This window comes from Papaver somniferum, chromosome 2, assembly GCF_003573695.1.
Source record: "Papaver somniferum cultivar HN1 chromosome 2, ASM357369v1, whole genome shotgun sequence".
NCBI lineage: Eukaryota > Viridiplantae > Streptophyta > Magnoliopsida > Ranunculales > Papaveraceae > Papaver > Papaver somniferum.
In genome coordinates this window covers 18,146,184-18,168,286 of record NC_039359.1, presented here as the reverse complement: position 1 = coordinate 18,168,286, position 22,103 = coordinate 18,146,184, and the positions used below count along the sequence as shown (strand labels likewise).

The 22,103-nt window shown below is 36.2% G+C and overlaps 2 protein-coding genes and 1 long non-coding RNA gene across 4 annotated transcripts; all 3 read left to right on the top strand.

Moving 5' to 3' along the window:
* The first annotated feature begins 4,102 nt into the window (after window positions 1-4,102).
* LOC113350703 (ABC transporter B family member 11-like) lies at window positions 4,103-5,673 on the top strand. Its single transcript, XM_026594834.1, has 6 exons — window positions 4,103-4,231; window positions 4,366-4,751; window positions 4,864-4,918; window positions 5,035-5,210; window positions 5,297-5,536; window positions 5,581-5,673. Exons 2-6 carry the CDS (start codon window positions 4,422-4,424, stop codon window positions 5,671-5,673), a joined length of 894 nt encoding a protein of 297 aa, XP_026450619.1. The 5' UTR covers window positions 4,103-4,231; window positions 4,366-4,421.
* Window positions 5,674-5,783: 110 nt separating this feature from the next.
* LOC113347058 lies at window positions 5,784-8,240 on the top strand. 2 transcript variants are annotated; one of them, XR_003358711.1, is made up of 3 exons: window positions 5,784-6,947; window positions 7,169-7,790; window positions 7,878-8,240. It is a non-coding gene; the product is annotated as an uncharacterized LOC113347058 (long non-coding RNA). The 2 variants fall into 2 exon arrangements; XR_003358712.1 differs by lacking the exon at window positions 5,784-6,947 and adding an exon at window positions 7,001-7,024.
* A 2,353-nt stretch (window positions 8,241-10,593) lies between these two features.
* On the top strand, window positions 10,594-12,865 carry LOC113353010 (protein FAM192A-like). The gene is made up of 7 exons (XM_026596732.1): window positions 10,594-10,791; window positions 10,882-10,956; window positions 11,457-11,514; window positions 11,893-11,948; window positions 12,071-12,133; window positions 12,303-12,371; window positions 12,503-12,865. The coding sequence occupies exons 1-7, from the start codon at window positions 10,732-10,734 to the stop codon at window positions 12,749-12,751; spliced, it is 630 nt and encodes a 209-aa protein (XP_026452517.1). The 5' UTR covers window positions 10,594-10,731; the 3' UTR covers window positions 12,752-12,865.
* The last annotated feature ends 9,238 nt before the right edge of the window (window positions 12,866-22,103 follow it).

Below are 22,103 nucleotides of genomic sequence, written 5' to 3'. Positions count from 1 at the left end.
TCGGAATGGTATTTGAATACAACCCTGTCGGCTTTATTTTAGCGGGTATTGTTTTGATTATAGAGCCTGCCGACGGTTGATGTTGAAAATCCAGTGTTCAAGTTGTTATAAGTCGGCATGATATTGGAATAAGACCCTGCCGACTATGCTATAGCCGGCATGTAGTTTAGGTATCGAGCCTTCCGACTTTTGTGTCGCCGGCAAGGTTATATTTGCCGACCCTGCCGACTGTTGATTTTATTTTTTTTAAATTGTTCTTGTTTAGGTCGCAAAAGGGAAAGAATAAAACTGCTACTCCTCCTTCAAGACCTCCCCGTGTTGGTGAAAAAATCTTGACTGCAACACATCGAGGGGAATTTGTTGAGCCGGGGACGCTCAAGATTCGTGTGCGGAATGATTTTCAACCACCACCGGAACCAAATGATTCGGATGAAACTCCAGATGATGACCAATCAATTCCATCTGATAGAAGAGGTAATGATGATGATGTTGTTGAAAGAACTTCGGCTGCTGGAGGAGGAAACAATGATGATGATGATGGTGATCAAGATATGCCAAATGTTGGAGGAGGTAATGATGATGATGGTAATGGAGATAAAAAAAAAGATAGAAAAGATGAAATTATTGAAGAGGAAGAGGGAGAGGAAGAAGGTGGAGAACAAAGCCAAGCTGCAACTGCAACTGCAACCGAAAGATCGAAGAGGGTTATCACTAAACCAGTTGATTCCCACATGCCTCCCTCTCACTTGATGGTAAGACTGAAACCAGGTGATCCTCCAAAGGGAACCCCAAAATATGGTGGACATGTTCTTTTTGGATACAAAGACTCATGGGCATGTCAAATCCATAATACTATCGTAAGTAATCTCAATCCATCTTTGTTTTTTTTATTTAAGTGTATCTATCTTAAATTTGCGTCAAGTGTTTGTATTTCTTTTCTTTTCATTTTTTTTTTGGCATTTAGGATCACAATCATGCCATCCGTCTCATGAGGCGCCAAGCTTCATGTTCAGTGACTAAGAACTTGGATCTTGACGATGAGTGTGACGAGGTGCAAGCGATTGTCAAGAACTCCGGGTTGTGGCATGCGGTGGAAAGCTCGAATATTGAGCATGATAGAGTTACCGTATCTGCATTCTGTGGGAGGTTCTACGGAGAGACTGATACAATGTTATTCCCATTCGGTGAGATGGCGATAACTCCCGATGATGCTCATAAAATTCTAGGCCTCGAGGTTGAGGGAAAAACAATCAGTGTGATCGCTGTCGTATGCGTCAAAAACAATTTCACTTTCCTAAAGTATATGATAAGAAAGGGTTCGTTTCCACAGAGAGGCAATTGTAGTTATTATGTATTCAATTTCCTAAAGTAACCAATTGAGGGGATTTCTGATTTTTATGTAAGCAATAATAGTAAATCAAAAGCAAAGTAAATTGGAGAAATAATCAATGAGAGAAAGATATTGGTCAAGGAATTCATCTTCAATCTTAAACATGTGCTTGCATACATGATTAGAATTACAATTTAACCTCTTTATCATCAAAAGCCTAGAGTATCAAGAGAGCAAGATAATTTATTAATTTCCTAAGTTCATCAACACACATTAGAGTTGCGTATGTGAATTCTACCTAAAGAAGAACCTAACGCCTTGCGCTAATTAAGTTCAATTCCTAGGAGCATTAAGATTTGGAAATAGGCTAATCAATGCAATTATCATATATTGCGCATGACAATTCGGACAAGGGTCAAACTCTACATATAATCACAAGAGTGTATCACTACAAACCGTAATCAAATCATGCTACTTGTATTTGGAGTTATCGCTCGATAAAAAACCCTAAAATAGCTATGTACAAGGATGCAAGTTCAATTAATCGGCCACTTAACTAAACAAACATTTAAGTCCTGTCACAATACATCAATCATGTGATTATTAAAAACAGTAGAGATTTGAACGATAATCAAGAGAGAAAACTAATGCATTAATCAAGCACAAGTTTTAGAAATATGACTACATCCTTAACCAATAATATCAATTTAGCTACTCATAGCTATGAAGTTCATCACAAAAATATTAATTAAATAAAGAAGATGAAAGTAAAGCAAACCCTAGTAGTGTAAGTAAAAACGTCTATCTCCAAAGCTCCAAGAATAATACGTCTTCACCAAGTTGTAGAAGACTTTTCTTTTATATCAATCCTTGTTTCCAAAAGAATGATTTTGTAGGGACCATGATTTTTTTGAGGGGACCATGGTTTTATTAGGCCACCCTCCCTATAGTTATAAGGGGTGTCTAAAAGTGTTGAAATGACTAACCTACCCTTAATCTAATTTAATTTAAAACCAACCTAATAACCACCTATATATATATAACCACCACCTCCTCCCACCACCGCCGATTACCACCACCACCTCCGATTATCACCACCACCAACCACCGATTACCACCACCACCATCCACCACCGTCGATTACCACCATCACCACCTCCGATTATCACCACCTCCAACCACCGATTACCACCACCACCTCTATATATATAGCTTAACTTAAAACATTAACAAAGATATTCTCACAAACCCATTACTTGTCATTCGTTTTTGGTTGAATAAATGTGAAGTAATCATCAAAATGAGTTGAAAATGGAAGTTGCGGAGAGGTTTAATGGAGTTTTTTTTTTCCAGAGAAAAGTTCGGTTACGTCGCAAAACGTTCGGTTTCGTCGCAAAAAGTTCGGTTATCACGAATTATTTTTTTCTTAACCGAACTCAGAGTTCGGTTGATTCGCAAAAAATACTTTTAATTGAACTCCTTGTATTAGAACAACACAAGTCCGTAAATTCGGTTCCTTCGCAAAATAAGGATATCATCGAACTTTAATTTACGAAAATAATGAGAAATCCAAAAGTTCGGTTCGTTCGCAAAAATGTTAAAGTTTTCTTTGTAACCGAACTCTACCTTTGAAACTTCGTAACTGAACTCTACATAATTCGCCAAGAAATAAATTTCGTAGTAACCGAACATTTGTCTAATTGCATATATGCATATATAAGCCCATTTCGGTTGATTCGCAAAATATGTTGAAGTTTGCGAACCAACTGAACTTCTAATACTAGGTTACTTTTAGCCTGCAGTTCAGTTGGGAACTTGGTTGCGTTGAAGTTTGCGAACTAACCGAACATACCTTTGTAAATCTTATTACCAAAGTTCGGCTACATGCGTGTTTGAAGAAAGAAACCGAACTCTGTGTTCGGTTATATGTTCTTGACATTTATTAACCGAACTACGTGTTCGGTTACCTGTTCTTCACACTTGGTAACCGACCTACCTGAACCTAGCAGGAAATTTTTATAAAAATTTACAGTTTTATGAATAACTCATATCTCGATCATTGTAAAGATTAACAAATACTCTAGGAGAGGATGGAGATGAAGAATCAGATGAGCTATCATCGCTTGAATACTCAAGCTTAGTGAATTAGAAAAAAAAAAATCCATGTTTTTCTTCTTCATCTTCTCTAACTTTACTCTCTCAATAATTCTACTTCTTTAGCTTAATCATTTCATTAATCATTACCCAAAATTAATCAGGAGAATAATTTAGGTATTAATAGAAATATCTAGATAAAGGATGACCTAGATTTACTTCTAAATGTCTTACTAAAAATAGAATCATGGTCCCCAAAAATTCGTTGATTATTAAGCTACTGTTATGGGGACTTTAACTGAAACGAGTTCACTTGAGTTTTGATTTGTTTGATTATAAACGAGTTACAAATGATTTAATGGATATGCACTTAAAAGTCCAAAAAATGTCTTGATTTTCTAAGACAGTATAGATTTAAGTTTTCATTTCTGTCAACCCATTTAAACTACCATCACTGGCTAAAGTCAATTGAGTATACATGACTAGAATCAGTTGTGTTGCTTTAGAGGGAATTGTCTTGAAAAAAATATATTAGCCCGAACACGAAATGAAGACTTTAAGGATATAAAAATGTGAATTCATATTGTCATGAATTACTGTATTTAGGTAGCATCTCACTTTCAGTAATTTTAATATAAGTTGGCTTGCAAACTTGGATCAATTCCGAACCGAAATATCATTTGCTGTTAATTGTTCTTACTATTGCTTTTGGTTTTGTTCTGGCATATATTTACTGATGATGATGTAGCTAGATACAACTTCTAGTTCTTGTAGTAAAGTTACTGTGCGAGATTCTCAGTTTTTGAAGTAAGTTTCTTCCATCAAATTTGTTTCCTTTTCAAATTACAACTCATAATATAGTTTCTTGAATTCATGTTTTCATGTTGAATAATTTCATGATATTATTTCGTTTACTAAACTTGCAGAAACTTTTGGTACAGGGTTAATATTTCAGCAGTAGAAAGCAAGTAAAAGAATACGCTGTAGATTTTGCAGCATGGATGAAGAAAACACAAACAATGAAAACCTGACTATTGCATCTAAGAACCGTTCACCTGGAACAGAACCAGATAGTAGTTCGGCGAACACAGTAGGCCAACAAAATTCTGAGAAGGCTAAAGTAGAAGATGAGAAACTCAGCGTCGTTCCATTTTTCAAGCTATTTGCATTTGCAGATTCTAAAGATATTGCGTTGATGGTCATCGGTGTAATTGCAGCTTTTGCAAATGGAGCGACAATGCCTATCATGTCCATTATCATTGGAAATCTCGTTAACTCTTTCGGAAATACGGCAGGAACCACAGATGTTGTTAAACAAGTTTCAAAGGTGAGAAGGAAAAATAGATTCTTTATCACATTTTTGTAGAATTCTTATGCTTTTCAACTCAGTGTTCTATTTGACATGAACTAAGTTACAAATCTATTATTGACGGTGTCAGGTAGCGTTAGAGTTTGTCTATTTGGCTGTGGGGGCTGGTATAGCATCGTTCTTCCGTAAGTTGTTAGTTTTCAGATTTTATGTACTCCAGAGTCCAGTCTAACGGTATGCATTAGGGAGACAGATTTCCACTATGAACACTTAAGAAAGAACTATAATTGATATTTGTCAGAGGTGGCCTGCTGGACGGTCACTGGGGAGAGACAGGCGGCACGGATTCGAAGTTTGTACTTCAAGAGTTTACTTAAGCAAGAAATCGGTTTCTTTGACAAAGAGACAAATACAGGAGAAGTTGTTGGGAGGATGTCAGGTGATACCGTTCTCATTCAAAATGCAATGGGCGAGAAGGTAACAGAAATTCTATGAACAAAAAAACTGCAGACTTGTGTCATTTGTCACAATCATTTTAAGTTCCAATAATTGCTCATCTGCAGGTTGGAAACTTTATCCAGCTGATTGGGACATTCCTAGGAGGTTTTGTAATTGCGTTCGTCAAAGGGTGGCTTCTCACACTTGTCATGTTATCCTCTATTCCTTTGCTCGTAATCTCTGGTGCGGTCATGTTCATTGTTATAGCCAATATGGCTTCTCGTGGACAGGAAGCTTACTCACAAGCAGGCATTGTTGTTGAGCAAACTGTTGGATCAATTAGAACAGTACGAAACTGTTTCTCTGTAAATTCTTGCAGTCTTATCATCGCCTGCACTGCCATACATAGCACACACACCTGCAATCATCCACCAACAGAGAACATGAGCTTCAGTGCCAACAACCACCAATTTCCTCTCCACCAACCACTAATTCTTTTTAGATTCTTCTGTAGTTTTTGCAACTCACTCAACACTACACAGACTTGAATCTCTGCTCATATTATTGAATCTGACTTCACCCCTTTTCCAGTTCTTCCTCCCAAACTCATTTCAACAGCATCAATTCAAACCCTAGTCTCCAATTTCACCAGAGACCCATGAATTACTGCTTGACTCGGATCCAAAATCCAAACTATAAATCAGAAGCATACCCATTGCATAATAGCGCCACCAGCATCTCCAAATCAACTCGAATCACTTCTTTGTTCTACCAAATCTTCGATTTAATCAAACCCATTAGTTAGTTCTCATAAATTCGTTCCCCTGAGTTTCAACCATCTCTCTAATCTCAACAGCAGCCAGTTATCTTCAATCTCCCGATTCTCCCCTGAACTTCATTCAACAACAACCCAGTTATCTCGATCATCTTCTCGAATCCACCTTGTGCTCGTTGATCTCAGATGGAGAATCTCAGACAGCCGCCTCCATTTACTCCTCTCTTTCTCAATTTCAGAAGTATCTCATATCTTCGATCTGATTCTCTCAACAATAATAGCTTCTTCTCTATCTCCCCTGAGTTCATTATCAACAGCAGCCGCCTCTCTCTCTCAGTTTTAGACAGATATACAGTAATGATGAGAGAAATGATTTCTCTATGAATTTTAGGGCTCTGTAGGAAATGAAAATGGCTATAGCCACCCTGGTAGAGTAGATAAGGGCCAACCAAGAATATATTTTCCTTGCTTCTCTAGACTAAGCTGCAATGGTTGGCTTGGCTCGGCTCCGCTTCCAATAGCAGTTGCACATAAAAATTGACGTTTTTTGTTCTTTTTGTTCCAAATGGACGTTTTCTCCTTCTTTTGCTCATAATGACTCCAAAGTACCTATTAAACTCAAAAGCAAACATAAGATACATAATTTACAAGAAAACTCACGAAGAAAGCATAAACAATAGGTAAATATCAAGGTGTTTACAACACCTATGACGGTGAGGGATTCGATAATAAAATTTCTTGGGAGGGTATCTTCAAATTGACCAAAACTTTGTTCGGTTGAGATCAGATTAAGACGGAGTCTATGCTTGTGGTGAAGGATGGTCATCTAAGCTAGAAGTTTAATCTGAAGAAGTTGAAGGACGTATTATCTGGGACCAATAAAATCTATAATGAGGAAGGGTGGATTTGGTCCGAATCAATGCTACTGCGTCAGCTTATTTGCTATACGTCCTGGGAAAATGTATCTTCCCCGACAGTTCCGGAAGCTTGGTCGACGTCAGGTATATGCAACTATTGGATCCCTTAGATAAGATGCATGAGTATTCTTGGGGTACTGCGGTGGTTGCCTTCTTGAACAGTGAGTTGACAAAGGCTTTAAGGGCACTTATTGCGCAAGTTAACGGAAATATATGTCTCTTCCATGTAATTTTATTGTCTATATTATTTATATTTGCAAAATTCTAGTAAGATAAGATTCTTACTAAACTTTGTGTTTGCATAGGTTTGGATATATGAGAACTTCCCTATTTTAGTGAAAGCCAACTCCTACCTCAAAGTGGATGAGAATGTTGCGATTGATAAGCCAAGAGGACAAAGATACAATTTTAAGGATGGTCAGGATAAGGAAATGCCGCGACATCTTACCAAAATCCGAATCGCCATTGACAAATTGACTGCGGATGAGGTAATATTTGATCTGTATCGAGATGCTAGAAATCAAGGTTTAATCCAAAGGAGAGATAATGTTGTATTATACTACGGTCCCTTGTTTTTAACCCATGGATATTCAATGTACGATCCACATCGGGTAATGCGACAATTGGGTTACATCCAAGAAGAACCCCATTTCGATGCTGAGCCGGACTTTAAATTGGTAAGGGAGGACTGCAGCACGTGCCAAAAAAGTATTGTCGTCACTTACGCTCCAACGCCAGTTAGCGATCATTGGAACGGAAGACGTGGCCGTAAAGTCGATACGAGTTTGTCATGAAGCTCATGAGAGATACATGACGTGGTACTTGGGTTGGGCTCGTCCTACTATGATTAGGGAAATGACTACTGAAGAATTGGCTCGTAAGAGGAAGACGACATTGAAAGACCCATCAACAAGTTTTAAGTTCTTTGTAAGTATTTTTTAGAGTTGTTCTTACCGTTTTAAGATTAAATTATCGAATCATTCTATTAATTGTTTGTTGTTTAATTGAAAATAGAAGGAGCATTTGAAGAGCCTTGTGAGGGTGATGTGCTGCACGAGAGAAAGAGGAGAGCCTTTGTCGATTGCACATTGACTTTGCTAGCAATGTTGACAATAAGGATGCCTATGAATTGTTCAAGCAAGATGATGCTGAAGTAAAGAGGGAAGAAAAATCCAGGAGGGAAGCACAAGCCAAGATGAATGCTGACAAAAAGAGGGGTCGTTCCGTGGTGGTGAATGTAGTAGTAGTGGTGGTGGTACTAAACGGGGTCGTGTTCGTGGCCGTGGCGGTGAATGAATGCATTCCTAATTTATTTCTTTATGTTGTGGTAGACAAATGTTAAGGTTAATGGTTGGACAAATGTTTTTTTAAGGTTTATGGGACATGTTTTCGTATTTTGGACAAAAAATGTTGGATTTCTAGTTGTTGAATGAATGGTTTGTTTATTTATGTAAAGTTTCAATAGTTCAGCTGGCATGATTTTGTTAAGTTACATTGCTGACTTAACCAGGGCCGACAAGGTTGTGAACTGTCAGACTGCCAGCCCTGACAGCAGAAATGGTGTAGTTACCAGGGTCGGCAAGGTAAGAAAATTACCAACTTGCCAGTTGTTTGAATGCCGGCAAGGTATTAGATTATCGACCTTGCCGACTATCTGCTGCAAAAAACACCTTTTCCTGATGCCTTAAAGGAATAAGGTCGGTAGGGTTATAAAATTACGACCTTGTCGACTATAATCAAGCCGGCACGCTAATGAAAAAATACCATTCCGCCGGTTAAACAGAAAAAAATGAACTCCTGATGCCTAAAATCATAATAAGGTCGGCAGGGTAAGAAAATTAAGACCCTGTTGTCCAAACTTAGTCGTCATATTGGGGAAACAAAACCGCCCCGGCGAATTCAAAATTCAATTTTTTTTGCAAGTACAATTGCATTGATTGACTTGTACTTAGGCACTATAACGGCCAAATTTGGACACTATCCTATAAATACGTTCTATGTACAAAACAACACACACCTATTTGCATATACTCTCCAAAGCTCATATCATTATACACTCTATCTAACTCTCCCAATACCTCTACATACAACAATGACATCATTTGATTCAAATGAAGATTTGACAATCACCAAAGCGTGGTACGCGGAAAATCGAGTTAGACATCAGTCCTCCGTAAGGGTGGATGTTGTAACCTTTTGAGGTAGGGTACACAACCAATTTAGGCAAAAGTTTGGAAATCCTAATGGAATAAGTGTTCAAAAAGTCCATGATATGCACCTAGTCATCCAAAATGCGATACTTGCGTTTTTAGCTCTCCAACCCTGGATTTTCAACGCTACCAACTTCAACTTGTCTACTGAACAATTTGTAAGTATGTTTGTGGTTTATTTTACGTGATCCATGTTGTTTGGTCTTCCTACTAAACACCACTAACAAAGTAAGTTTGTGTTTTGCTTTTGTACCATGAAGTCATCAAAGCGCGCTACTTGGAGAAAAAGGGGGAAGCATTCGCATTCGATGCAAGCTATGAATTCATGGTATTCAAAATCCCGAAGTATGCCCCGGACTTCATGCAGGACGGAGATGACTGAGATTCCTCCAACGAAGATTGATGGTTTTAGTGTAGGTTTTGTGGGTAGATCTCTATGTAAATCCTCACGAGACTATAACTCGTCCACTAGGGTCGCCTAGGGGTTCAAAGGCTCGATGCACATGCTAAGTGCATTCTTTTTTCCGTCGACAAGGAGTTATATTTTATGTTTCAATCAATGTAGTAACCAAAATTGCATGAATAAAGTGTATTACATCTTCCCATATTCTGTTTTCTGTTGGGTATAACTACAGGTCGGCGAGGTTAGAAATTATTAGAATGCCGACTATAAGTCAGTCGGCAATGTTAGAAATTATTTGCATGCCGGTTACACGGTAGTCGACATTGGAGAAAATATTTACATGCCGACCGTAAGATTGCTGACCCAAGATAGTCGCCATATTCCTCATTCAAAGACCCTTCCGGTGTAAGAAATGTCGGCGTCTTCTTCATCCGCGGACCATGCCGACTATAGTTAGTCGGCACCTTATTCAAATGCAGACGATGTCGGCGAAACTTAGTCGGCACCTTATTCAAACGTCGACCTTACCGACCTTTCACATTTTCAAAACCAAATTTTTTGATCGAAATCGAACTCATAAGACATATAAAAGGTTTAATCTCATAATTTCAAATTTTAATCTAAACTCAATTAATTAACCTAATCAGATTTTTTTAATATTAATTAAACAAGGATATATTAGCCATTTTAGAAAATATAGGGTTAAGGGGTGGTCTATTTTACTTCTAAATATCTTGGATTTTGTCTCATTAGGTATACCTCAATTAATCTGGGTATACCCCGATCAAGCCAGGATATTTAATACCAAGGATGTTATTGATAATAATACATCCATTTTACTTTAAAAATTCTGGCACCCATTAATGGGTCGTAATCGGTTCTACCACAAACCAACCGGTTCCGGATAATCTGTACCCATTCACAGCCCTAAGATTTCAGAATTAAACTGTTGAACAAATTTTCCACGATTTATAAAGGGGGATACCAGTCCTACTAAGTGTTGATACCGTTTCATCGATCCAACGGTCAGGATCGGTGAGATCTTTTTGTCTTATATGAAACGGTATCAACACTTAGTAGAACTGTTATCCCTTTATAAATCATGAAATTTTCATTCCTGAAAGTTCTTCCTCAATTCTTTCCTTTTAAATTCGAGAAGCAGAAGAAAGACAAGAGTGATATTCCAAATCCATACTGTTTCTTGAGAAGAAGAAGAAAGAGACAAGAAGAAAGAGAGCAAAGGCGTGATTAAAGCATGGCAGAAGAAGATCCTTCTTCGACTATTAGGTTAATGAACTTCGTCTCAGAAGGACAGGTTCGTCCCTTCAACATCCTAATTCCACAATGTATAAATTTTTTATCAAATTAGGTCATTTTTTTATGTGTATTTATTGATTAATTGCAGTTAACTGAAGCCAAGAAAACTAGAGGAGAAAGACCTGAAGATGGAACTGCTCAGAGAGATAGACCCCTCTTTGAGGTTCAATTCCGTTCTCTCTCTCTAGTTTTAGCTTAAATTCGGTTTTTTAACTGAATAATTTGAATAATTGAAACAGAATTGTGATGATGATGGATTGTGGGTTTTCTTTTTTGTAGCTTAACTTCTAGTTGTAATTTTGATTCATTATGTTATATGTAAACCCTAAAAGGCAGTATGCTCAAGTTAGCTGTAATGTGGGTTGTTTCTTCTTTTTAGAGAGAAAATCATAGGGCACTTATTAGTTGCACGCCACTTGCTCACGCATGGGGACATGAAGCCCTTTAAACCCGATCATGGCATTCACCCTATAAACCCGATCATGGCCGTGAAAGTGCTGACCATTGATTGCTCGACCATCCTGGAGACTGAGGGCTAATGGATTGGCGCCACCATCCACGGCAGCACACAAGTACCTACGATGCAAGTGGCATGTAGCATGGTTTTCTTTGGAGCTAATTTGTATGCCTTTTAGTGATTATTGTTTTTCTTTATTATGTCAGATTCTGCAGGATAATAAGGATAAGAAGGATGCAGAATTCAATGAAAAGATAAGGCATAGTGAGTGACTTGGCTACCACTTTTCGTTTAATATTCGTCCATGGATGATTGGTTATGCGTAAGAGGCTTTTGTTAGGGACTCATATTACATGCAAATAGCTGTACATAATAATGTTACTGGTTATGAACAGTCACATTTGTGATGTTATGGATTAATATAAGTAATTAAGAAACCTAAATAGCTTCAAATTCAGTTGGGTTGTAGCTGGAACATTTCCTGAAATACTTCAACAAACTCGTGTATCCAATTGTAGTGTCTTTCTTACGTAGCTGGCTAATAGATAGTATTTTGAGTGAATGTTGTACTCTTTTATATGATGAGTATATCTGTATATATTCTTCTTAGAAAGATTAATGTTTTACTCTATCCAACGGCAGGGCCACCCAAAGCTTTAGATGAGGATGAGACAGAGTTTCTAGACAATATTGAAATGGTGAGCTTCGATAATTGATACAAATTACGATTTCTGCTTCACATACAACCCTCGTTCCAATCCATTTCCATTATTCTGTTTAAATCGGATAGCTTTTTTTTTCTTTTTTTTTTTATGTCTAGACGAGAAAGGCATATGAACGGCAAATAGCAGATGAAGAAGCCCAACAACTTCGGAGTTTCCAAGTAATTCATTAACTAGTATATAGCTTCAGTATCTCTCATAAACCTTTGAAATGAGTGTTATTTTGGTCACGGATAATTTTATACCAAAATTGTGTTGTATCAAGCTTACTGTTGAACACTGTTTGTGTTCTTATCTTTTCTTAAGATGTTTACCGGCTTTTACTTTCAGGTAGCAGTTGCAGTTCATTCTACAGCTCTACATGAAATCAAAGAAACACCCCCTGTACCAAAGGTGGAGGTGAGTCATCAACTAATATATTACTATGCATGAATATCTTAATCCATGTACAAACAGATTAGGCGCCAGGCTTGAAACCGATAATATGAAATGGTATCCTCATTTCTTTTTTTCCTTTGGTTGCACAATAGGAAGTGAAGCCACTCAGAAGAAAGAATCCACCAACAAAACCATTAGGAGGATTGATTATAAAAGTAAAGCCACAAGCAAAGAAGGCTAAGACGGAACAAGTTAGTTCACCAGGTAATCAGCCTTCTTCGGACACTGCTAAAACATCCGTTGGTGATAACAATGATAAGTCTCATAGTAGTCCAGTTAAAGGTACTCTTGGAAGTCTTGTTTCGTATAGCGATGAAAGTGAAGATGAAGAAGGTGGTTGATTTTTATTCTTTTAATCAACAATGTGTAATTTAAAAATCCTAATTTGTTTAGGAAGAAACTAAGTACAAATAGTTTACATCCATGACAAAATAGATTCGTTTGGTTTTGCTGGAGATTCTGTGCAAATTATGTCATCGTGTATTGTGTTTGTGACTTTGTTTGAGCCTCGCCAACTTGACCAAATGGGCTTCGATAATGAGAAAAACTGCAAACCCAGTCGGCCCCTATAACTAATTTGTGGTCCTTAAACGCTATCTTGCGACCTTGGCTAATTGGCTTAGGTTAGACATTAGTCTGCGCTCTACACTTGCATTTCGCCCATTTTGTTAGTTTATAACGGTTAAAAGCAGTGTCCAACTCCTGTGCAACATTGCTGGTCTCTTTTGCAGGTCAACCTTGCAACTTTGTTTTATTGTTTTATTCGTAACTCAACTTGTTGCGCGCATGCAATCAGTGCGTGATATGGTGCTGCAAAATGTTCTTTTGTATTAGTATTCTGGCTCGAGTTTCTTATGGAGCTGTAACCGTGTAACATAATGTGGACCACAGGCCATAGCTCAGCCCCCATCATTTTTGTTTCTATATGTCTGGATAGAATTTTTGAAAGGAAAATCCCATTAAGCAAAAAAGAAAAAAGAATTCAGCTGCGCTCGTCTCTCTCGCTTCGTCGTGTTTCAACCAACACTTCTCTCCTTCTATAACTGGAATCTGGTTTGATCTCAACCTGTGTTGCTTGTACTGACGCAGACACGAACGAATTCTCAAAAATTAGGACACAGATACATTATGAAATTAGTGATATTTTCCATTATGTAAATTCTCATTGTTAAAATTATTGATAAATAACTAATTTGTGTAAACATAAATAACTAATTTGTGTAAACGTAAACGTATATACTAATAAAATAATATATATACAAAAAATTCAACCATTTTCAATAGACATTCATACTGAAATAGTGTGTGACATATGCATGTGATGTCACCAATATGTCTGTTATTAAGACGCATGCGTCCAAATGTCGCACACGAGTATGAAACGGACACATGACCATTTTAGACGCCTGCGTGCTACCCAAATCTCAACCACCTTGGTTGTCTGTGTGACTTGTCTAGCAACCTAGCTATATACTCCGTCTGTCGAGCTTATCAAACGACCAGATTTCCTTTATCAAAAAGCTAGGTCCTTTGAGAGAGAAACTCTGTAAATCGGGCGATTAATGAGTTAACTCATTTGCAAAATCGTTTTTTCAAAATCTTAAGATTTTTCGTAATCCATTTGATCTAATCTGGAAAATGATTACTAAAATCTTCTTTTAAATCTCTTTTCTTCTTTCGATTTCTTTGAAATATGTTTATAATTTCTTTAAAATATGTTTATAATTTCACCATTAATGATTGTGGAACTCATATAATGGTATGTGTTTTCCTAAGGATATCCTAGTTTTTGGGTTTTTAATTTTTTTTTAATTTTGATAACTAATTATTTCTTTTAAGAATCCTGACTCTAATGGGAAACTAATTTCCTCCCTGCAGGTCTCCCGAGTGATGTTTTTCTGTTTAACATGTGGAACTTCCTTGAATCAAGAACAATGGTGTTGAAGAATGTGTTTTTACAAGCAGTGATGCTAACCATCAAGTATGTGATGGTCAATATTGGTAGTAGAAGTCTATGTTTAAGCTTAGACTAGAATCAGGTAAAAACCCAAACTTTTCCTCATTTTCATCAGATCAATCATAACAATTTTCATCTTCTCCATGGATTTCAAATTCAAACTTTCCCCCGTCAAAGTTCTGTAATTACAGCCGTCCTATGAGGGATAATTATTATCCTGCCTTATTCATAAATTATCACACATCTCACACTAGATATTCCTATCCTTTTATTGAGGGTCAATTACCAGATTTCCGGTATTTTCTTAACAGAAAAATGTAACATAGTATAAACCCTAGAAATACCGGTGAGAATATAAATGCAGAGAAGTATCCTTAAGGGACTTTTCAAAATCATAACCAGTACTCCATATTAGTAGAGACAAACAACATTATTCTGGCAACGACAAATTCCTCTGAGAATCGTATCAACCAACTTTCAAGGCAACTGAAGAAAGCAACAATTGATCTTTCGGAGAGAAGGAGAGTTGTTAGATCACAACAAACAGTTAATGTAGCTGCTGAAGAATGGAACTTTGGAATATTTGGAAAACTAATGTGGAAACATAAGATTGATATAAGAATCATTAGAGGAGAAATCAACACTCTTTGGAGGAGATATAGAAACAAGCAGATTAGAGTTATGGGTCATAATCTTATGCTGGTGAGACTTAACTCTGAAGAAGAAAGGGATGAACTCATTCAAAATGGTCCTTGGTTAGTGGGAGAAGCACTCTTTGCTGTGCTAAAATATACAAATAGTGTTCTTGTTAAGGATTACAATTTCACTCATCAGATTTACATGTTACAATTCAAATACCTAAAGCTGGAACATCTAACCAGTGCAGTGGTTGATGAATCTATTGGATTTATGAGTAAAAAGATTTCGACTGTCCCCCGAAAATGTAGACCAAGATATGGTAATACAATTAAAGCTAGACTGGAGATAAAACTGAATGAACCACTTCATCATGGAGGCTGGTGAAATACTATGTCTGTTGAAAAAGTTTGGATAAGATATCATTGGGAGATGAAACCTAAGAAGATATGTGACAAATGTTTTGTCATTGATCATGATGACAGTAAGTGTCTGGAATGGTCCCATCTTCTTTATCTAGATGGACTGTCTGAAGCTGAATATGAAGCCCACCTAAAAGAAGACAAAACTGTTGCTGAAGATACTATTGAACAAGATATGGAAGATAATGTAATTGATGAGATGGGTACTGATGAACCCTTTTTTGAATAAAGATATGATGGGAGACAATCTAAGAGAATGATAAATTCTATCCTAAATAGTGAACCATCTAGGAATCCTCATGATGTGATTTGTAGATAGTGGTAAAAGCGATTCGATTCTCAGACTTGTGAAGGATATTAATTAGACTTAAATCCTAATATTAAAATAGAAAACTCACTAAAAATTATAACAAACTCAATCAAAGATGATATCAATACTAAAAGAAACACTGAGGCTAAGATTCCACTATTTTCCAAGTTCAAAATAACTTAATCCAATATTTATATTCATGCAATTTTTTCGTTCAATTTGATTCTAAACTATTGCAACAAGTGGATTCTCAAAATAACAGGTGTAAATCCGAAGCATAGAACATCAAAAACCTAGGTCCAAGCATGCTCTATCAAAAGAAATAACAATTGCTTAACAAGAATCATTTTAACAATTTTCAATCAAGGCAAAACAATCATAAAAATAATTGCAATAAATAAATAAATAAGAATATACCACTTTTTGTTGGAAAAATAGCTTCCTCTATCGCCTCAACAATGGGGTTTAGCTCCTCATATTAATCACGATCTCAAAATACGTGTCTGTTGCTCAAAAGATGATTAAAAAGAAGAGAAGGTATAAAACAGCGTGTTTGTAACGGATATAATTGTCACGAACCACTGTTACAGAACACCCTAACACAGAAATGTTGCGAACTCTGAATAATTGTTACAGAAATTGTTACAAAGTGATTGAATTTTGAAAGAAAAGGCCACGGATTCTGCGACTGTCTTCGTCTGTCCAATGTTCTTCAGCTTCGTCTTCTTCCTCCTGCTGCTGCAACTTTCTCTGCAGTGTGATTTCTTCGCACCAGAGCTTCCCTTAAACTACGTAAAGGCCCCAAACTACTCGACAGACCTTCCTTGAACTTCGATCTCTCTATTTATACACAACAGAGTTAATTAACATTCACGAAATCTTTTGTTTCCTTCCTTGAAAGTTACCGTATTCTTTTCTTCTTTTTATTTATTTCCTATGCGACTTCTGAGATTCCTTGTATACTCAAAATTCCCTCTGATTGAGCCAAATCTTGCAGAAAAGATATTCTTCTCTTAACTCCCACGCAACTTCCATATTTGCCTTAAAACCTCCCGACTAAAACTCTGCTTTAAAAACCCGAGAAAACTAGTATTCCTTCGTGCGTTGAGAATCAGTTATCCATCCCATTTTGCTCCGTTAAATTACTTAGGCCAGCCCTGTTTATGCCTTTAGAGTCCAGCCCAATTAAATCTGGTGATCGAATCTGTCCAGAGATAACCCAAAAATCGAAGCCAAATTCTGTTCGCAACTGAAATATTTTCCCGCCAAATTCGATTTGAGCTGGTGAAGAAAGGGTGTCCCCTTATCCAGGGTAGGGGTGCGATTAGCAACTGCCTGGAAATGGGATGCCCCTTATCCAAAGTGAGATTCCGAATAGCAAATGTCCTCTGGGTAATTTCCGACAACTTTTCGAGCCAATTTTTTCCAAAAATGTTTATTGGCCAAAAATACCTACAAATAAATAAAACACCATAATAAGTACAAAAATGAGCCCTAACAATATATAGAATTGAGACAAATCGGACACAAAAATGTGTCTATCACCTCACAATATCCATGTTCAACCACTTATTGTGTCTGCTAATACTTCTACTACTAATATGGATCAGCATGGAAAATCAATGATGGAAACAAATGATTCAAGTATAAGCACTGTTGAAACCACAAATGCAAGTCAGAGAGATGCTATGCAGGTATATCTTAAAACTTTTCTGCAGATTATTATCTATCTTTCTTCTGATATAGCCAAATTTAGTTACAACTTTTATTATAGATACAGTTAGTTTTACATTAAGAAGTGATATTCAAGAAGTGTCTCATAATATGATTCATGTAGTTTTTAATCTACATGTAGTTAAAACTGATGTTCTTGTTACTTTCATGTGTGGTTCAACATATTTAGATAAGAAGAAAGAACAATGGGAGGTTATGAAAAGAATCACGAAAAATTTAGAACAACCCTGGCTAGTCGTTGGAGACCTTAATATTCACTTGCATGATATAGCTTCTTCATCTGTCTCTGCAGAGGGAAAATATGTGCAAAATGAAATCAATGAGTGTTGTCTTATGGATCTAAGGTATGTTGGTAGGGAGTATACTTGGTCTAGTAATAAGTTGGGCACAGGTACTAAGAAATATAGAATTAACATGGCATTAGGAAATCATCTTTGGTTTAACAGTTTTCCTAATGCAAAACTTTATCATCTTGTTCAGGCTGGTTCTGATCATTGTCCCATATTGTGACAAACTGATCATGTTAGTAATAAAATTTGGAGACCTTTCAAATTTTATTTCATGTGGCTCAAGCATAATTCTTTTAAGAATCAATTAGAAACTGCTTGAAATTACACCATTAATGGCTCTCCAACCTATCAACTCTCGAGTAAACATCAGGAAACTATAAGAAGACTTTCTCAATGGAATAAAATAAAATTTAGTGATATAGATAAAAAAATTAGTAAACCGCAGGAACAACTTTTAGTTGTGCAGAATCAACCACATCCTGTTACTCAACATGAAAATCTAGTTGACATTAATAAGAAATTGGAGTTCTGGTTTGATGTCAAAACTGATTTTTATAAGCAAAAATCTTGTGACAATAATATTCTTGAAGCTGATAACAACTCAAGGTACTTTCATACTCTTTCTAATAGGAGGATGATAAGGAAAAATATAGATTGTCTTTTTGATAGTTCTGACAATTGCTATGATAGTAGAGAAGATATCTCTAGACTTCTTGTTTCTCATTTTAGCTCAGTTAGCTGTTCTAATAATGTTCAAATTCCTAAAAGTGTCTTTGATATTGTTCCTACTGTTGTTAATGAGGCCGATTCTTCTGAGAGTTTTTGTAGAATACCAAAAGATATATAGTTTTCTGATATTGTCAAAAGTATGTCTGCTTGGAGTTCACCAAGACCTGATGGGTTTCAAGGAGGTTTATGCCAATCTAATTGGAGTATTGTAGGTAAAGACATTGTGCAGGCTGTGCAAAAAAATTTCTCTACTGGTTTCATGCCAACATAATTCAGTAAGACCTATCTTTCTTCGATACCCAAAGGTGACACAACTAAGTATGCAGTTGACTTTAGGCCAGTTGGTTTGTGTAATACAGCCTCATCTTAAGCATATTATCTCTCATTTTGAAGTAGCTTTTTTGCCTGATAGAATCATTCATGATAATATAATTATAGCTCATGAAATGATACATAAATAGGGATATAATGATACTATGGCCTTAAATTTGGACCTCTCCAAGGATTTTGATGGACTTGAGTGGCCTTTTCTTCTAGGAATGCTTAGGCAAATTGGTTTAACTAAAAATTTTTGTAAACTAATTGAGCAATGTATAAGTACAACTAGGATTTCTATTCTTCTTAATGGTTCTCCTACTGAAGATTTTTGCCCCACTAGAGGACTAAGACAAGGGGATCCTTTATCCTCTTATCTTTTCATAATAGTAATGGAATATGTTTCTAGGATTCTTGGGAATGCTGCTAATAATCATGTTATCTCTGGAGTTAAAGCTGCTAGAAAGGCTCCAGGTATAACTCACCTTTTATTTGCAGATGATATCCTCCTTTTCACTAAGGAAGACAGGCATAATATAGCTGGTATTATGTATGTTCTTGCTACTTTTAGTATGTATTTTGTCCAAGTGCTCAGTTTTGATAAATCCAATGTCTGTTTTAGTAATAATATAAGTCCTGAAACTAGAATAGAACTGGCCAATGCTCTTAATATGACTGAAATGGTGGATACTGATAAATATTTAGGAGTTTCTTTGTTACTGGGAAGAGATAAAACTAAAGCTTTTAAGCCTATTTTACGATCTTTTGGCTCTAGGTTGAAAAACTGGAAAGGTAAAATTATGAATTACTCAGCTAGGACTACTATGGTCAAACATGTGCTCAACACTATCAAATGGGTAGTTTTAGAAATCCTAAGTCCATGATAGCTCAAATGGATACTTTGCAAAGACAATTTTGGTGGGAGAAAGAAAAAGATCTTTTCTTCATAGTATGGAACAAGCTTATGATTCCTAAAGCTCTAGGAGGCTTAGGTTTTAAAAACCTAGAATATTTTAATTCTGCCCTTTTAGCTAAGGTTGCTTGGAGAGCATGCAATGATGATGAATCTCTTTGTTTCAAAATTCTTAAGGCCAAATATGCAAATGATGATAGTTTTCTGCATGTGGACAAACTGAAAAATGAATGCTCTTGGTTATGGAGAAGCATCTATTCAGGATTGGAGGTTATAAAAAAACACACAATATGGGCAGTTAGATGTGGTACAAAAATTAGCATATGGCTAGATAACTGGGTTATAGGTCTTGATAGCCCACATGTTCCTATTGTAGGAGCTTCTATCTATAACAATTTCAACCTAGTTTGTGATTTGTTCCTGCCAGGAACAAGAGTGTGGAATATAAATACTATTAATACTCTATTTTCTCAAGATTATGTTGAGCTAATCCTTAATATGCAGATTCCTACTACTGGAGAGGATTTTATGATTTAGAAACCTGACAGAAAAGGAATTTTTTTTGTTAAAAGTGCTTATCATACTATATGCTCTGAAGAGATTAATAGTATTGTAGCTATGGATGCCACTCCCAAATAGGTTTTGTCTCACCTATGGAAATGAAAAATCTCTCATAGAGTTCAGCTCTTTATTTGGAAATACATCAAAGGTATTGTTCCTGTTAGAGCTAAGATTGCAGTTTACAAACCTGAAATTCAGGTTGAGTGTCATCTGTGTAACTGTAGTATGGAAACTATAAATCACCTGTTTTTTGAATGTCCATTTGCTAGATCTATCTGGCTAACTATGATTGTCAACATAGATATTATTGCAGGTATTTTGTTTCCGTGAAAACTTGGATAATCTCTTGGTTTACCATTACTGGAAATGCTGATTTTGTCTTATGTTTGAATAATGCTCATTATGTGACTAGAATAATGTGTACCATGTGGTACATATGGAAGGATAGGTGTTCTCTTGTTTTCCAAGGAACCAACTCTAATGTTCAGACTTCCAGTACTAGAATTTCTAACCTTATACAACAATGTCATAACTGCATTGGTATTAATACTAGAGGCAATAATCTCTTGCACGTTCAAGTCTGGGTTCCTCCTGATAAAAAATTTATTAAAATAAATATTGATGGTTCTTACATTCCAACAACTAAAAGAGGTAGTATTGTGCTAATAATTCGTGATTTTACATGTCATTGCTTAAGAGCTAAAGGTTACAGATTTGAAGAGGAGGTGAATGAAGATTATGGGGTTGAGCATTTGGAGTGTAAAGCTTTGGAATTGGCAGTGGTTTTGCTGGAGGAATTGCAGATAGATAGAGCTATTTTTGAGATGGATTGTGATAATGTGACAAGATCTGTCATGGAGCAGCAGTCACAGGTTCATTGGTTCAACTCAAGTCTTATTGAGAGAAATAAGTCTAAGAGTAAAAGTAATAGTAAACTCTGTTTTTTTAAGCTTATTCATAGACTGGGCAATAATATAGCTCACTCTTTAGCTCGTAAAGCAAGAGATGAGGATCTAGATTTCTGTTTTATATCAAATTTCCCTGATTGCATTACCAAACTTTTGAAAGATGATCATAACTGCATTGCAGTCTAATTAAATTTTCTTTAGCATCAAAAAATAAAATATACTCAATCTTGGCAGTTGTATTTTTTGCCTAAAAACATGCGAGGTCCATCTAAAAGATTCACGTTTTCTAATTTTTGGCATCCAACTTACAAAAGCTGAACAACCGGTTTACGTAGTTATTAGTAATTGTATTTAGAGTTGGCCAAATTCCCCACATAAAGCTTGAAAAAATGTGAAAAGAAATTTCCCGAACAGGTTCAACTCGGGGTCAGTTCGGTGATTAGACGGGTCCCTAATTAAACCGGTTATAATTTTATACTAAAGATAAATCATGCCCTATTATTGAATCATACAGTATAAAGATTTGTTTTTTGAAGGTATGAATCATACAAGATAACTCTCGAGTCTAAACTAAAATCCTTTCCTTGCTCCAAAGAAATTCATAAGATTCACAACCACACCTGAAATCAACCTCTGAGCTACTTGAGATTTGATGCATATCTGCCAGGTACAACATTAATTATTATAGTAAATAATTATCTGAAATTATTAAAAAAAATTGTACCACTAACTAGTGTCTAATATTACAAATTACTCTTATACATGGTAATCATATTACCTTTATCCATAGTGCAATTAATCATTTGTTAATTAAGACCTACCGAAAGCAACTCATCAACTGAATCCCATTTTGTCATGAGTGACGTTGAATTGAATTAAAGAAAATATATATGCCTGAGAATGCAAGAATTAAAAGGA

Excerpts from the sequence above, each read along its gene's own strand:
- LOC113350703 (XM_026594834.1), top strand. The coding sequence starts at position 4,422 with ATGGATGAAGAAAACACAAACAATGAAAACCTGACTATTGCATCTAAG. Across the intron at positions 4,752-4,863 it reads TTGTTAAACAAGTTTCAAAG|GTAGCGTTAGAGTTTGTCTA; the intron begins GTGAGAAGGAAA and ends TGACGGTGTCAG. Across the intron at positions 4,919-5,034 it reads TGGTATAGCATCGTTCTTCC|AGGTGGCCTGCTGGACGGTC; the intron begins GTAAGTTGTTAG and ends GATATTTGTCAG.
- LOC113353010 (XM_026596732.1), top strand. The coding sequence starts at position 10,732 with ATGGCAGAAGAAGATCCTTCTTCGACTATTAGGTTAATGAACTTCGTC. Across the intron at positions 10,957-11,456 it reads GAGATAGACCCCTCTTTGAG|ATTCTGCAGGATAATAAGGA; the intron begins GTTCAATTCCGT and ends TTATTATGTCAG. Across the intron at positions 11,949-12,070 it reads TTCTAGACAATATTGAAATG|ACGAGAAAGGCATATGAACG; the intron begins GTGAGCTTCGAT and ends TTTTATGTCTAG.